Source organism: Leucoraja erinacea, chromosome 32, assembly GCF_028641065.1.
Source record: "Leucoraja erinacea ecotype New England chromosome 32, Leri_hhj_1, whole genome shotgun sequence".
Taxonomy (NCBI): domain Eukaryota; kingdom Metazoa; phylum Chordata; class Chondrichthyes; order Rajiformes; family Rajidae; genus Leucoraja; species Leucoraja erinaceus.
In genome coordinates this window covers 26,496,792-26,513,492 of record NC_073408.1, presented here as the reverse complement: position 1 = coordinate 26,513,492, position 16,701 = coordinate 26,496,792, and the positions used below count along the sequence as shown (strand labels likewise).

General features: G+C 45.2%; 1 protein-coding gene across 1 annotated transcript in view; it reads right to left on the bottom strand.

The window, feature by feature from the left end:
- siae (sialic acid acetylesterase) overlaps nt 1-14,681 on the bottom strand; it is a 78,034-nt gene extending 63,353 nt beyond the window's left edge. Inside the window, exons 1-2 of the mRNA XM_055660943.1 lie at nt 14,524-14,681; nt 1,514-1,678 (exon numbers count right to left, since the gene is read on the bottom strand). Of these exons, the coding sequence (XP_055516918.1) occupies nt 1,514-1,678; nt 14,524-14,596 (238 nt within the window). The 5' untranslated portion in view covers nt 14,597-14,681. The remainder of the gene's footprint in view (nt 1-1,513; nt 1,679-14,523) is intronic.
- Between the last annotated feature and the right edge of the window lie 2,020 nt (nt 14,682-16,701).

The window sequence follows — 16,701 nt, the reverse complement described above, 5'->3', positions numbered from 1 at the left end:
CCTTCCTTCCATCGTGGGGATCTATCGCAGTCGCTGTCTCAAAAAGGTTGGCAGTATCATCAAGGACCCACACCATCCTGGCCACACACTCATCTCCCTGCTACCTTCAGGTAGAAGGTACTGGAGCCTGAAGACTGCAACAACCAAGTTCAGGAATAGCTACTTCCCCACAGCCATCAGGCTATTAAACTTGGCTCGGACAAAACTCTGAACATTAATAGCCCATTATCTGTTATTTGCACTTTACCATTTTATTTATTCATGTGTGTATATATTTATATAACGGTATATGGACACACTGATCTGTTCTGTAGTCATGCCTACTATGTTCTGTGTACATGAGGGGATTGACATATGAGGAAAGGTTAAGTAGGCTGGAACTCTACTCTTTGGAGTTTAGAAGAATGAGAGGCGATCTCATTGAAACATATAAGATCGTGAGGGGCCTTGATCGGGTGGATGCACCGAGGATGTTCCCAATGATCGGGGAAACTAGAACTAGGGGACATAGTTGCAGAATAAGGGGGGGCTCTTTTAAAACTGAGATGAGGAAGAACTTCTTCACCCAGAGGGTGGTTAATTTATGGAATTCACTGCCCCAGGGAGCAGTGGAAGCAGAAACTTTAAATATATTTAAGACTAAAATAGATGGTTTTTTAGCTGCCAAGGGGATAAGGGGCTACGGGGAGAGGGCAGGGATATGGACCTAGGTATGGTTAGTATAGTAAGACCCGAGTGATCTCCTGGACAAGTGTCGATCGCCTGGATTGGGGTCGGAGAGGGATTTCCCGGATTTTTTTTCCCGGATTGGACCTGGGTTTTTATCCGTTTTTTTGCCTCCCCCAGGAGATCACGAGGTTCTTGGGGTGGAGAGGGGTGATAGCGGTAAAAAGGGGAGGGTAGTGTCTTGTGTTCTGTGTCTTGTGTCTACTGTTTGTGGGTAAGTGTGTCTGTTTAGTGTTCAGCCATGAGCGAATGGCGGTGCGGGCTCGACGGACCTGGTGGTCTACTCTCGCACCTACTTTCTATGATTCTATGATTCTATGAAGCAAAGCAAGAATTTCATTGTCCTATCAGGGACACATGACAATAAACTCCCTTGAACTTGATCTTGAACTTGAACTACCCCTTAAATCAATCCAGTGATTTGGCCTCCACTGCCCTCCGTGGCAGGGAATTCCACAAACTCACAACTCTCCGGGTGAAAAAGATGTTTCCCACCAGTCTTAAATGGCCTCCCCTTTATTCTAAGACTGTGCCCCCTGGTTCTGGACTCGCCCAACATTGGGAACATTTTTCCTACATCTAGCTTGTCCAGTCCTTTTATAAGTTTCCATAAGAGCCCCCTCATCCTTCTAAGTGAATACAAGCCTAGTCTTTTCAATCTTTCCTCATATGACAGTTGATTTTGAATGTGGCCTCTATCCCCATTGTGATGTTAATGCTTCCCACCTCTATCTCTGTTACAAATCAGCAGTTGGAGGTACATTTTGCAAAATAGAGAACTTCTTACCTTCACTGACTGCAGTAATCTGCTGACTGTAGGTGTCATCTTCTGCCCACACACTCACAGTGACTTTTGCTCCCACTACACCGTATCCCCAAACAACGGCTCGCGATGGCTGCTGCTGCAATACCATGTGACTGGCATAGTAAGATCCAAAATAAAATCTTGACTCTGAAAAAAGATAAGACAGCATTAAAACGGAAATCCCTCCTTGACAAAGCTGGGATCCAGGACCTGGATCATCACATTTGATTGGTAATTAGTTTGATTTTCAGAGATAGCTTGGGTCAATGTGAAACAGCTATTAATAATACAAAATAGCTAATGATAAACATGAGAGAACAAATAAGATTATCCAAATTTATAAAGACAGTGCAGAACTTCATAAATAACAATGCAAGTGTTAGACAGAGACTGACTTGTTTGGGGACTTTTCTCAGGGGAAATCAGTGGGTCATAAAACATCAATAAATGAGACTTGGAATGGGCACAAGAGGGTCATCAAAGCCATCTGCAAAATCCCTCGTCTCAGGACTCAGCACCCCCTCTGGGCTGGGCGTCAACTTCAGGAAGCAGGGTGGAGTACAAACCCCAGTCTGGATCAATGGAGCTAAAGTGGAGATGGTTGAGATATTCAAAGAGCTTGGTAACTACCGACAACTTGACCTAGTCTAATCACACTCAATCTATGGCCAAGAAAGTACATCAATACCTTTATTTCATCAGAAGTAAGACGATTCAGCATGTCTCCAATGACCCTTACCGTTTCTACAGATGCAGCATAGAAAGGTGCCTATCCAGATACACCACAGCTTGGTTTTGCAGCTGCTCTGCCCAAAACACGAGAAACTGCAGAGTTCTGCACACACCCCAGTCCTTCACACAAACTAGTTCTCTCTCTCTCCCGCCCCTACCAACCACCTTATTGACTCCATCTACACCATGCTGCCTCAAGCCGCCAGCCAACATAATCTGCACTTACTCTGTAAATGTAACTATATTCTGCACTGATTCCTTTCTCATTTTACACTGCCTGTTGTACTCATGTTTATTGTGTGATTACATGTCCACCACCGATTTTCCAGCACCCTTACAGCCTTGCCGTATTATCAGTTTTGCCGGACCAACAGAGGTCCCAGCCTTCGGGGACCACAAAGTCAGCCGCGGAAGTCGGCTATGGGAGCGGAACTACCGGGATCAGCTGGGCCAGAGATACAGAGCCCCCGCCACAGGGGGCATATTTGACCCACTGATTAGCGCAGAAATCCCAATGAGGTTGAGATCGGCCACCGTATCCAGCCCAGGCACTACATTTTCGGAGAGACTTCCGGGTGGGATTTCAAATACACTCTTTTGATTTTGTACAAGTTTAAGGAGGGACCGGACCATCAATTGCTGTGGTGGACCTCATGCATGATAATGGCATGATCTGCCTCAATAAGACCCAAATGTTTTTCACTGCATCCCAGTATATGTGACAATAATAAACCAATACCAATAGCATACCCACCGCTGCAACTCCTATGTTGGTGCAACTCTGTGCCTCATTTAGTTGGCATTTAAATTCAGAAACCATGGTTTGTCTTCAGAAGCATAGACCACAGATTAGGTATAACACTACTGGATCTTAAAGAAACATGTTATCTTTGTTAGTCACCAAAACTTATGTTCCCTCCCAGCTTACTTCATCTATCACACTGGCTATTACCTCAATCTGATCCAGATACGACCTTACTGTCATAGCCTTGCTCTGGGATCAGCTTCCAACACGTGGAGCTATTTTTTACTAGCACAGAAACAGGCCCTTCAGCCTACCGAGTCTGTGCCAACTATCGATCCCCATACACAAGCACCATCCTACACATTAGGGACAATTAAACCAAGGCAATTAACCTACAAACCTGTACGTCTTTGGAGTATGGGAAGAAACCGGAGCTCCCAGAGAAAACCCACGCAGGTCATGTGGAGAATATATAAACTCTGTACAGACAGCAGCCAGCATATCGTTGGGATCGAACCAGGGTCTCTGGTGCTGTAAGACAACTCCACCGTGCCGCCCTTTCATAACACCATCTTTCTCTACTCCTACAACATTGTCCAGAGGGCCTCATTACTCAGTTCATCTATTGCCAAAACCCCATTCATGCCTACGTACTACATAATCTACAACCCTTCCATATCTTGGCTTGCGGTATCTTGCACTATTCAATTCACACACTACTCAGCCTGTGCTGACTGACCACAAATTAACTTTTGGTTAAATAATTTTCTTAATTCTTAAATTCTCAGCCATGTTCTGAAATAACTATAGCCCGCAAACCCTGGACCGTCCTACAGCTCTTCAATCCTCTGATGAGAGTGGCACGGTGTTGCATTTGGCACAATGTGTAGGAGGGAACTGCAGATGCTGGTTTAAAGATGATAAGACACAAAAAGCTGGAGTAACTCAGCGGGACAGGCAGCATCTCAGGTTGTGCCTAAAGAAGGGTCTCGACCCAAAACGTCACCCATTCCTTCTCTCCAAAGATGCTGCCTGTCCCAATGAGTTACTCCAGCACTTTGTGTCTATTTGTAGTTGGTACGGCTGCCTCGCTGCTCCTGTGAGCAGGGTTCAATCGCAAACAATGCGTGGATTTTCTAGCATTCGTTCCGGTGCTCAAGATTCCTTGCACATCTAAGACATCCACTGTTAAATGGAGATAGATTTTGGTGGGGGTTGATCGTAGGAAGAATAAGAATGGGTGAAACATCTTTTGAGGCCTGACGGGGCTGTTTAAATTCTGACTAACTCAATTTCTCCACTTTCTGCCCTTTAGAACTTCTCAGTTTTCTTTGCTTTGCCTCAGGTTTTGAGATTATCTCAAAACCTCTGTTTCAAGTCAAGTTAAGTCAAGTTTATGACTTGATGTACGAGATGTGCAGTGAAATGAAAAGTGGCAATGCTCGCGGACTTTGTGCAAAAAGACAAACAAACAAACAACCAAACAAACTGCACCAGATCAGCCACCTCCTCCCGGTAGGCCTTCTCATCGTTGTCTGAGATCAGGCCCACCACCACAGTGTTCTCCCATTCTTTGCCATAGATTGTCTCCTTAAGTGACTGAATTCACATCTTGTTTAATAACCCTTCAGGGAGATTAGTGAGATCCAGTTCTGGGCATTAAATGCAAACAAGAATGAATACTTGTTGTAAACTACCGATTACTGAAAAGTACATCTAAGTGATTAATCTAAGTGAAACATCTGATGGTTCAGATGATGTAGAATCCTTGTTAGTAGAGTTAAGATACTACAATGGTAAAAACACCCTGATGAGAGTTATCTAAAAGTCTCTGAATAGTAGTCAGGATGTAGGGCACAAATTACATCAGGAAATAGAAAAAGGTAATGTTACACTGATCATCGAGGTAGACTGGGAAAATCAGGTTGGTACAAGAGAAGGAACTTGTAAAATGTTGATGAACAGCTTGTGGTCGAACCCACTATAGCAAAGATAATTCTGGATTTGGTGTTGTGCAATGAACCAGACTTGATTATGGAGCTTAAGGTGAAGGAACCCTGAGAAGCCAATGATCATAATATGATAAAATTCAATCTGCAGTTTGAGAAGGAGTAGCTGAAATCAGATGTCTCAGTATTAATGAGGAGTAAAGGTAACTACAGAGGCATGAGGGAGGAGCTGGCTAAGGTTGAATGGAAGGGGACCAGAGAAGGAATGATGGTAGAGCAGCAATGGCAGGAGTTTCTAGGAGTAATCAGAAAATGCAGGTCCTTTACATCCCAAAGAGGAAGAAACATACCACTGGAGAATGAGGCCACCATGGCTGTCAAAGGACATCAAAGACAGCATAAAAGCAAAAGAGAAGAAATATATCATGGAAAGATTAGTGGGAAGCTTTTAAAAATCAACAGAAGGCATCTAAAACAAACCAATAAGGGGAGAAAAGATAAAATGTGATGGTCAGCTAGCTATTAATACAAATGATACCAAATGTTTTTTCAGATATATAAAGAGCCCAAGAGATGCAAGAGTGGAAATTGGATCGCTGGAAAATAACACTGGAGAAGTAGTAGTGGGGAACACAGAAAATCTTTTTTTGTCTGTCTTCACAGTGGAAAACACCGGCAACATGCAAGAAATTCAGGAGGGTCACAGGGCAGAAGTGAGTGCAGTCGCTATTACTGAGGAGAAAGTGCTTGGGAAGCTGAAAGGGCTGAAGGTGCATAACTCACCTGGACCAGACAGACTACACCCCAGGGGTCAGAATAATTGTTTATGAAGGGAGCGAGGCAAAAGAAAGTAAATTAAAGGCCAGAAGGTACACAAAATTGCTGGAGAAACTCAGCGGGTGCAGCAACATCTAGGAGCGAAGGAAATAGGCAACGTTTCGGCCCGAAACGTTGCCTATTTCCTTCGCTCCTTGATGCTGCTGCACCCGCTGAGTTTCTCCAGCAATTTTGTGTACCTTCGATTTTCCAGCATCTGCAGTTCCTTCTTGAATAAATTAAAGGCCAGTTAGTTTGACTTCTGTGGTTGGTAATTTTTAGAATCATTATTAAGGAAGAGGTTTCAGGGTGCTTGGAAGCACATGATAAAATAACATAAAGTCAGCAGGGCTTTAAGTGGAGATCTTGGCTGACAAATGTGACAGAATTTTTGAGGAATTAACAAGCAGGACAGACAAAGAAGAGTCAGCAGATGCTGTTTACTTAGAGTTTCAGAAGACTATGAGATACCACACATGAGGGTGCTAAACAGGATAGGAATCCATGGTATTAGAGGCAAGGTACTGACATGGATAGAAGATTGGTTGACTGGCAGAAGCTAAAAGTGGGAATAAAGGGGGCCTTTTCTGTTTGGCTGCTGATGACTCGTGGTGTTCCGCAGAGGTCGGTGTTGGGTCCACTACTTTTCACGTTATATGTTAATGATCTGGATGACGGAATTGATGGCTTTGTGGCCAAGTTTGCAGATGATGTGAATGTGGTGGTGCAGGTAGTATTGAGGAAGAGGTTATTGACTCCTGAGCCTGGAGAGGGTTCCTGAGACAAACAATAGACAATAGGTGCAGAAGTAGGCCATTCGGCCCTTCAAGCCAGCACCTCCGTTCACTGTGATCATGGCTGAACATCCACAATCAGTACCCCGTTCCTGCCTTCTCCCCATATCCCTTGACTCCTCTATCTTTAAGAGTTCTATCTAACTCTCTGGCAAGCATCCAGAGAATCGGTTTTCACTGCCTTTTGAGCCACAGATTTGCAACTCTGAGTGAAAAAGTTTCCTCATCTCCATTCTAAATAGCCTGCCCATTATTCTTAAACTGTGGCCCCTGCTTCTGCACTCCCCCAACATGGGGAACATGCAGGGCCAGATTTAGATGAAGAATCACCCGAGGTCGGGGCCTATTTCACTTGTCAGCCATGGTCGTCCCTTTCTCCCCTTAGAATCTTTCTTCCTCCTAGGAATGACCTGATCCTGCACCTTCTGTATTATTCCTAGAAATACCTGCCATTTTTGTTCCACTGTCATCCCTGCTAGTGTATATTTCCAGTCATCTTTGGCCAGCTCCTCACTCATGGCCCCATAGTCCCCTTTATTCAACTGCAACACTGACACCTCCGATCTACCCTTCTCCCTCTCCAATTGTAGATTAAACCTGACCATGTTATGGTCACTGCCTCCTAATGGCTATTAACCTCGAGGTCTTTTATCAAATCCGGTTCATTACATAACACTAAATCCAGAATTGCCTTTTCCTCGATAGGCTCCAATACCTGCAGTCCGCCCTTTCACCCTTTTTTATTTTTATTTTTAGTCCTGTCAAAAAACAAATGTTAGTTGGAGGTCTTTTATGTGGTGGGTGGGAGAGGGGAAGGGGGAATCTTTATTTCTTAGCCCCTACCTGGTCGGAGAGGCGACTTCCTTCCGAGCTGCTTCTGCGCCCCGGGTCGCCGTGCGGTAAGCTCCGGACTGCGGTGACCATAGACTCCAACATCGAGGAGCTGTGGCTGCGGAGCGGCCAGCCGTGGGCGGCGCTGGATTTAAAACATCGCGGAGCCTGGGATCCGGGATCGCGAGAGTCTGAGCTCCAGCGGCCTGAGGACTACGGGTGCCGCAGTCTCCATGGAGGGAGCGGCCGCTCTCTAGACATTTTCTAAGCCGCTGAGGAGTGTTTACCCGACGCCGGAGTTCCAGCTTTCCGGCAAAGAGGGCCTGAAAACATAGGACTGGCTGCAGAGGCCATAAATAGGCCCCGACCTCGGGTGATTCACAGAGGAAGAGGACTTAACTTTTTGTTGCCTTTCCCCACAGTGGAAAATTTTGATTCTGTTGTGGGGGGACGTTCACGTTGAATTCTATAATGTATTATGTAATTTTTCTGATTTTTAATTTTTCTATAGATGTACGGAAACTTTATTATTTCTTTTATTATTTCTTTTTTTTGTAAAGTACTTTGGTTTCAACGCGAGTTGATTTAAACGTGCTATAAAAATAAAATGTACTTACTTACAAGCCGTTCTAAGAATCCATCACAAAGGCACTCTACAAAGTCCCTTTCTTGGTGTCCAGTACATACCTGATTTTCCCAGTCTACCTGCATGTTGCAATCTCCCATATCAACCACAGCATTACTTTTGCTACATGCCAATTTTAACTCCTGATTCAACTTGCGCCCTATGTCCAGGGGGCCTGTAGATTAGGGTCTTTTTACCCTTACAATTCCTTAGTTATATCCATACTGACTCCACATCTCCTGTTCCCGATGTCGTTTGTGCCTACACGCACAACTACTGCCGGCTGTTCACCTTTTCTCTCAAGGATGTTCTGAATTTGGCTCGTGACATCCTGAACCCTGGCACCAGGGAGGCAACAGACCATCCTCGCATCTCGTCTGCCGCCACAGAATCTCCTGTCCGCTCCTCAGACAATGGAGTCATCCACTACTAGGTGCCCGATGTCGGTCTCGCCGGTCGAGTCCCATCTCTAGGATTGGAGCCACCGACATGTCTGCCACTCCGACTGGAATCATCGTCTCCCCAGGCAGTTCCCAAGAGGGCGTACCTGTTTTCATTAGGCACAGCCACCTGGGTCTTCTGCACTCAACGATTTCCACCCTTTCTCTCCGTCACATACCTTGGTTCTTCCCGTATCCTCGGCGTGACTACCTCAATGTAGGTCCTGTCCAGGAAACTCCCATTTTCCCGGATGGCCCTGAGGTCATCCAGCTGCTTCTCCAGTGCCCCAACACGATCCTTTAGGAGCTGAAGCTGGTCGCACTTGCCACAGTTGTGGCAGCCAGAGGCTCCATCCGTGTCCCTGAGTTCCCACATTCTGTAAGGCTCACACTGTCTCATCTGCCCCGACATGTGTTCACTGCATTCCGTCCTCTCGAGCTTCATGCGTAGCCTCCTCTCCTCAGCCTCCTCGCCAAAGACTCTCGAGCCAAAGACTCATACTTTACTCACAAGACTTTCGAGCCAAAGACTCACACTTTACTCACAAGGCCGCTCCCTCACTGCCGTCTTCCTTATATTGACTGATAAATTGCCTAATTTACTAATTTAACAATTTACAAACCAAATTCCTCAGTTTTGAACTGTTTCCCCCCTCTGACTCACTTCTAACTCTCCTCCCACTCGGGCTCCCAAAATCCACGGGAGCTCTGAGTTAAGTCTGTCTGTAAGTCCCCTTTCATCCCCTCCCCCTCTGCCCCACCTGAGCTCGCACCTATTTTTCGCCTTCCCCGCTATCTACTTTCCCTCCTCTGGCTGCACAATTCACACCTGTTCAATCCTTTTGTCTCACACTTTGTTTTTTTCATCTATGGCTTTGTCCAACCATTTGCCTATCGAAAATACCCTTTGCCGATGTTCACCTGCCACTTTGTCCTCATTTCCATCCCTACAATCAGTCTGAAGGTTCACGACCCAAAACATCACTGATCCATGTTTCCCAAGGATGCTGCCTGATCTGCTGATCAAGCACTATTTTTTTGTAAACTAGCATCTGTAGTTCCTTGTTTATACATCCTCCTTTCAGTTTCTTGGAGTCTTGGGCATAACTATTGCACTTCAATAGGCCTGAGAGCTAGCTGCAGCTGGGACTGTAAAATGACGTTAAAACCTGGCAACTTTTGCATATAGATTCAGTGGGCTGATTCTTTGCATTATGTGCTGGACAGGTATTGTAAGGTAATAATCTCACTAATCTATATGCAAAAAAATTCCATTCGTCTGGGACCTCTCCTGTCTCCAGCAATTCTTGAAATACCATTGTCGATGTCTCCACAATCTCTGAAGCCACCTCTTTCAGAAATCTAGGGTGCAGTGACATCCACCTTTAGCCCTTTCAGCTTCCCAAGCACCTTCTCCCTACTAATAGCTACTCCACTAACTTCCACCCAACAACTCTCAGAAATTTCAGGCACGTTGCTGGTTTCTTCCACTGTGAAGACTGTTGCAAAAAAAGTTATTCGACTCCTCTGCCATTTCTTTATTCCCCATTATCACTTCCCCAGCACACTCTCCAGCGGTCCAACGTCCACTCTTGCCTCTTTCCTATTCTTTATATAACTGAAGAAACTCTTGCTATCCTTTTTTATATTATTGGACAGCTTACCTTCGTATTTCATCTTTTCTCCCGTGTTGCCTTTTTAGTTACCTTCTGTTGTTCTTTAAAAGCTTCCCAATCCTCTGGCTTCCCACTAATTTTGCTATGTTATACACCTTCTCTTTTAGTTTTATACTTTATACTTTAGTCTTACCTTGTCAGCCACAGTTGCCTCTTTATCCCCCTAGAATCTTTCTTCCTCTTCGGAGTTAAAAGATCCTGCATCTTCCAGATTATTCCCAGAAATTCCTGTCATTGCTGTTCCACGACTCCCCTGCTAGGGTCCCTTTCCAGTCAATTTTGGTCAACTCCTCCCTCATCCCTTTGCTCAGCTACAATACCGACACATCCCATTGCACCTTCTTCCCCTCTCAAATTGCAGATTAAAACATATCATGTTGTGGTCACTACCTCCTAATGGTTCATTTATCTCGAGTTCCTTTATCAAATCTGGTTTGTTACACAACACTAAATCTAGAATTGCCTTCTCCCTGGTAGGCTCCACTATGATAATAATAATAAATGTATTTGTATAGCACATTTAAAAACTCACGTTGACCAAAGTGCTTCACATCAGTGCAGGTACTAATTTGATGAATATAACGGTAGACAGACCCAACAATATATACATAACCTGTTTACAGCGCCCCCTCAGAGGGACTCAAAAACGCCAGGGAGTAGAAATAGGTTTTGAGTCGTGACTTAAAGGAGTCGATGGAGGGAGCAGTTCTGATGAGGAGCGGGATGGTATTCCACAGTCTAGGTGCTGCAACTGCAAAAGCGCGGTCACCCCTGTGCTTAAACCTAGACTGCGGGATAGTCAGTGGCCCCAAGTCGGCCAAACTGACGGACCTGGAGGTAGAATGGTGGGTTTGAAGATTTTTGATATCGGTGGGGGGGGGGGGGGGACGGGGACACAAGCCCGTTAAGGGCTTTGTATACATATAAGAGGAGCTTGAAGTTGATTCTGTACCATACTGGGAGCCAGTGGAGAGAGGCCAGGATAGGGATGATGTGATCCTTTTTATGGGTACCCGTCAGAAGGCTTGCTGCGGCGTGTTGGACCAATTGCACGCAGGAGAGGGATGATTGGTTGATGCCAGTGTATAGGGAGTAGTCGAGGCGGGAGAAGATGAATGCGTGGATGATTTTTTTTCAACATCGTCGAATTTGAGGAATGATTTGACTTTAGCTATTGTACGAAGCTGGAAGAAACCAGCTTTTACCACAGTTGACTTGCTTGTTAAACTTTAATGCGGAGTCAAATATCACGGCAAGGTTTTTGACTTGCGGTTTGACTAAGGAGGTTAGGCTTCCAAGGCTGCCTGCTAACATTTTGATGGAGTCGGAGGGGCTGAGGATGACCTCAGACCTGCTCTCGTTAAGTTGGAGGAAGTTCTGAGCCATCCAGCATTTTAAATCATCGAGGGAGTACATGAGGCTGTTTAAATTAGACCGGTTGTTTGGTTTCAGGGTGAGATAGAGCTGTGTATCATCTGCATGGCAGTGGAAAGAAATGCCATGCCTTTGGATGACTTGGCCGAGGGGGAGCATATACAGAGAGAAGAGAATGGGGCCTAGGATGGAGCCTTGTGGAACCCTGCAGAAAAGGCTAGCTGGGGAAGAGAAAGAATTGCCTATGTTAGTAGAGAAACTCCTAACTTTAGGTAGGACACGAACAAGCTCAGGGCAGTGCGTTCAACACCAACCCCGTACCGGAGACGGTCAATTAGGACGGTCACTGTATCAAACGCCACGCGGAGGTCGAGAAGGAGCAGGATTGCACAGTCACCGGAGATGGCGAGAAGCAGGCCCTTATGTACCTTCAACAAGGCAGACTCTGTGCTGTGGTGGGCCCTGAAACCTGATTGGAAACTTTCCAGGATGGAATTTTGGTGTACATAAGGCATTAGTTGGTCTAGAATTACCTTTTCTAAGACTTTTGAGAGGAAAGGCAGTTTGGAAATAGGTCTGTAGTTACTAGGCAAGGTGGGGTCTAGGTTAGGCTTTTTCAGGAGTGGCTGGACCACCACGTGCTTGAAACAGGTTCTTCTTCTTCTTTCGTGTGGCGTGCACAGCCTAAAGTTGTTGGACAACTTGTTCTATTTGATCTTCCCTTTGTGCACGTCGAGTTGATTAAACAGGGCAGACCACGTGAAGGTTGCAATCTTCCACCCCCTTGAAACAGGTTGGAACAGCGCCAGTGGCCAGAGAACTGTTGATGATAGAGAGGATACTGGGACCGACTATTGCAAAGACATTCTTCAGAAGGACAGTGAGAACAACATCAAGGGGGCAGGTTGCAGGTTTCATAGTGGAGACAAGCTTTACAAGGAAAGATAGAGTAAAGGGTCGGAAGCAGTCGAATTTAGAAGAACAGACCAAAGAGACAGCTAGGTCACGGGTGGGAGGGGAAACTTTACTGGTGAATGTTGGATTGAAAATCTAGGTAGCTGTGCCTCATGGTCACCCCGACTGGCACAGTAAATTGCAGCTCAAAAACTGGCCGTTTTCGATGTTTTTAACGGGTGGGAAAGTGCGTGTTTTCCCATTCACTAACATGTACTGGATGTATAGCATGTCCTCCACTTGAGATTTTCGGTCACGTGGGTGCGGATCTACGCTCCAGTGACCTTTCGTGAAATCACCCTATAAAGTAGAGAATTCTTTGCACTTGGCAGGGGACCCAGCTAAGCTGGTACTGGGGACGGGACATATGAGAGAGGTAATAGTACTAAATAGGACCTTGGAATTTTGAGCGTTTTTGGAAATAAGGTCAGACTTTACTGCTTCCTGATATTTGAGAAGATTGTTTCTCAAAAATTCAAAGGAAATTTTGAAGCATCACATTTATACTTCGGTTCCAAGTTATTCTAAGATTCCATCTCGGAAGCACTCTACAAATACCTGCATATTGTCAAGTCAAGTCAAGTCAAGTTTATTTGTCACATACACATACGAGATGTGCAGTGAAATGAAAGTGGCAATGCTCTCGGACTTTTGTGCAAAAGACAAACAACAAAACAAATTATAAACACAATCATAACACACATATTCTTTAATCATAACACACAAATCTCCCATGACCTTTTTAACATGCCAATTTTATCTCCCAATGTAACTTCCGCCTTATATTAGGTATGTTACAAAACCTACCTGAATCGTTATTGGGAATCTGCCCTCAGCCATGTCCGCGATTTTGGCGCTGTTTGGAGGGGGCGGGTTTAAAACGCGATTTTTACTAGGCTGTTCTAATCGCAGATGTTCAGCCTAGTAAATCATTAACGAAAAATCGCTGCAAGACCCGGTCGCAAAAGGTATTATTAGTTTTATAGGCCTCGATAATATAGTTATAATAGTTTTAAAATTACTGTCTCACTCCGCAACCTCTCGCAGTCCCAGGGTTTTATAAAGCAAACAATTAAAGGTATGTACCTTATTTTTACATTAAATGGGGCTTATATATAACCCTGTATATCAAGTTATCTATAGCGAGTAGTTCATTTTGGGCTTTTTATATCCCGCAGTATTTTTCTCGGCATTTGAGGGCACTAATCCAGCGCGATGCGAACGTTCTAAACCAGCGCGTTCACATGAACCCCACTAGAAAGCCGATTTAAATGGGCATTTATTTACAGCAATTGAACACTAAATTCCTTCCATTTGGCCTATAAATTAATGTAAATTAGATATAAAAATCATGTTATATTGTGAATTATTTGTGAATAATCTTTGGACACTTAGGCTATTTAAAAATGTTAATCTTTCCTTAAGAAATGGGCTTTTGACTCCAAGATCACAGCTTTTTTGTAATGTCCATTGAAAATCAATAGGGAACAATATGCTAATTTCCGAGTATGAAAATGGCCATAACTTTTTTAATACTTGAGATATGAAAGTGAATTTGGTGTCAAATTAAACTTATTGTTATGCTTTATCTGATGGGATAAATTGCAGACTTGATTTTTAAAATCTCAAAACTTTGTAACATTGCTACTTATATCCTGGCTACTGTTTGGGGTCCTGTAAATAACTCCTATTCGGATCCTTTTACCCTTTTAATTTTTCAGCTTTACACATAATGCCTCTACATCCTTCCTGCACCCCGTCTCACCATCGTTCACGATTCAGTGGTGTTATCTGCAGACCTGTGGACGGAGTAAGACCCGAATGTGTAAAGGGAGTACATTATTTCGGGACACTGGGAGCGGAGCTTTGCGGGGACAACATTGAGTTATCCAGCTCTGCATCTCTGAGCTCCTCATTTCATCATCTGTCTCATGTCACAACGCAACAGTCAACACTTCCACACGCTGCCGCCGTGCTCATTCACAAGGGTCCCGACCCGAGTTGTCGCCTGTCCATGCCCGGCGCCGAGCTCTGCCCTTCCCTCACCCACCGTTACCTGCACCATGTCCACCGCAGACCCACAGCATCACCAGAGCGAAGCCCAGGGACCAACGCACAGCCCACGCCATGGCCGTCAACTGCCGTCCCCAAGATGCCGCCAAAGATTCTAGTCACGCTCACATGATCACCTCGAGCATCTTTGCTCACGGCCCCGCCTGTCACTCAGAGCCAGGCCCCGCCTGTCACTCAGAGCCAGGCCCCGCCTGTCACTCAGAGCCAGGCCCCGCCTGTCACTCAGAGCCAGGCCCCGCCTGTCACTCAGAGCCAGGCCCCGCTTGTCACTCAGAGCCAGGCCCCGCCCTCAGTCTGGCCCCTTCACAATGGTTTAGTTCCTTCGGGAGTTTGTGTTTACTCAAGATTAGGTTCAGCTTTATTATTGTCACCTATACTGAACTACAGTGAAAAACGTTATCTTCCATACTATTCAATCAAATCAGGTAATACTATACATAAATACAATCATACCAACTCAAGTCCCTCACTTTCCAAAGATAATTTGATGGATTTTTTCCAGAAAAGGGAAGAAGCGGCCCATTTTATTCCTTACCTTTTATATTTTTATCCAAAATGGGCAACCTTCTTAATATATAAATGATATGATATATGATATGCCATTTATTGTCACTATACATGTACAGTGAAACTGAAAGCTGCTCGTACTCAGTGCATACATACAATTTAGCACAAAAAACAAGAAACAGAAAAAACAAAAAACGGAAGGGAGATGGGGGGGGGGGGGGGGGAATAGGTGCACAAATTCTGCGGCGCTACATACATATATACATATATACAGATGGAAGTCCGTGTTGGGCGGTGTAGTCAGTGCATGTGTGAATTTGAATTTATAGTAGATATAATTCTCGGAAAGCAACTATTCCTGAGTCTGTTTGTCCTGGATTTGATGCACCTATAGCGCCTTCCAGAGGGCAGCAGGTCGAACAGTCCAAACGCAGGATGGGAGCTGTCTTTGATGATCTTCTTTGCCCTGCTAAGGCAGCGGGAGGTGTAGATGTCCATCAGGGAGGGGAGAGGGCAGCCAATGATCCTCTGCGCTGTCCTGGTTACCCTCTGAAGCCTCTCCCTGTCTGCCATGGTGCAGCTGCCATACCATGCTGTAATGCAGTATGTCAGCAGGCTCTCGATGGACGAGCGGTAGAAGGTCAGCAGCAGGTTAGAGTCCAGGTTGTGCTTCCTGAGGACCCTCAGGAAGTGCAGCCGCTGCTGAGCCTTCTTGATGACCGCTGTCGTGTTGTCCGTCCAGGAGATGTCAGCAGCGATATGGACGCCGAGAAACCGGAAGGTGTTGACCCTCTCCACACACTCGCCGTTGATGTGTAGGGGGGCTAAGTCGGTGCTGTGCCTCCTGAAGTCGACAATGAGCTCTTTTGTTTTCCTGGTGTTCAGAGCCAGATTGTTTTCTGAGCACCAGGTTGTCAACTTCAGGACTTCCTCTCTGTAGGCTGCCTCGTCTCCCCTCGAAATAAGTCCGACCACAGTAGTGTCGTCAGCAAATTTGACGATGCGGTTGTTGTTGTGGGCCGGACTACAGTCGTAGGTGTAGAGACAGTATAAGAGGGGGCTTAGCACACAGCCCTGTGGGGAACCGGTACTCAACCTGCGAGTGGAGGAGAGGTGGAAACCGAGTCTCACAGTCTGGGGCCCGTTGGTGAGGAAATCCTTTATCCAGGCACATGTGACAAGATACAAAACCACTCGGATATTGCAGTTGTAGACCAGCTACAAAAATCAAGTGCCACAATTGTTTTACATTATGGAAAAAAAAATCTATCCTTTCCTTAATTATTTTTTGTTGATGTTTATTTTTAACGGCCGCGGGACTTGCCATCGCCCGCGGGACTTGCCATCGCCTGCCGGGGGCTTTAACATCGGGAGAAGAATGGAACACGGGTGATACAAGACTTTGCCTTCCATCTCAGTGAGGAGGAGATTCACTGTGATGGACGTTTGTGTAAATTGTGTTGGTGTGTGTCTTGGCGCGTTTCTTGTTGTATGACTGCAGGACCTAAATTTCACTTGAGGTTCAAATGACAATAAATAAATTGTATTATGTATTGTATTGTATTTAAATTCTGTGTTTGTATATACAAGATACAAGATACATTTGAGATGAAATGAGATACAATATACAAGATACATTTATTCGTCACATGTG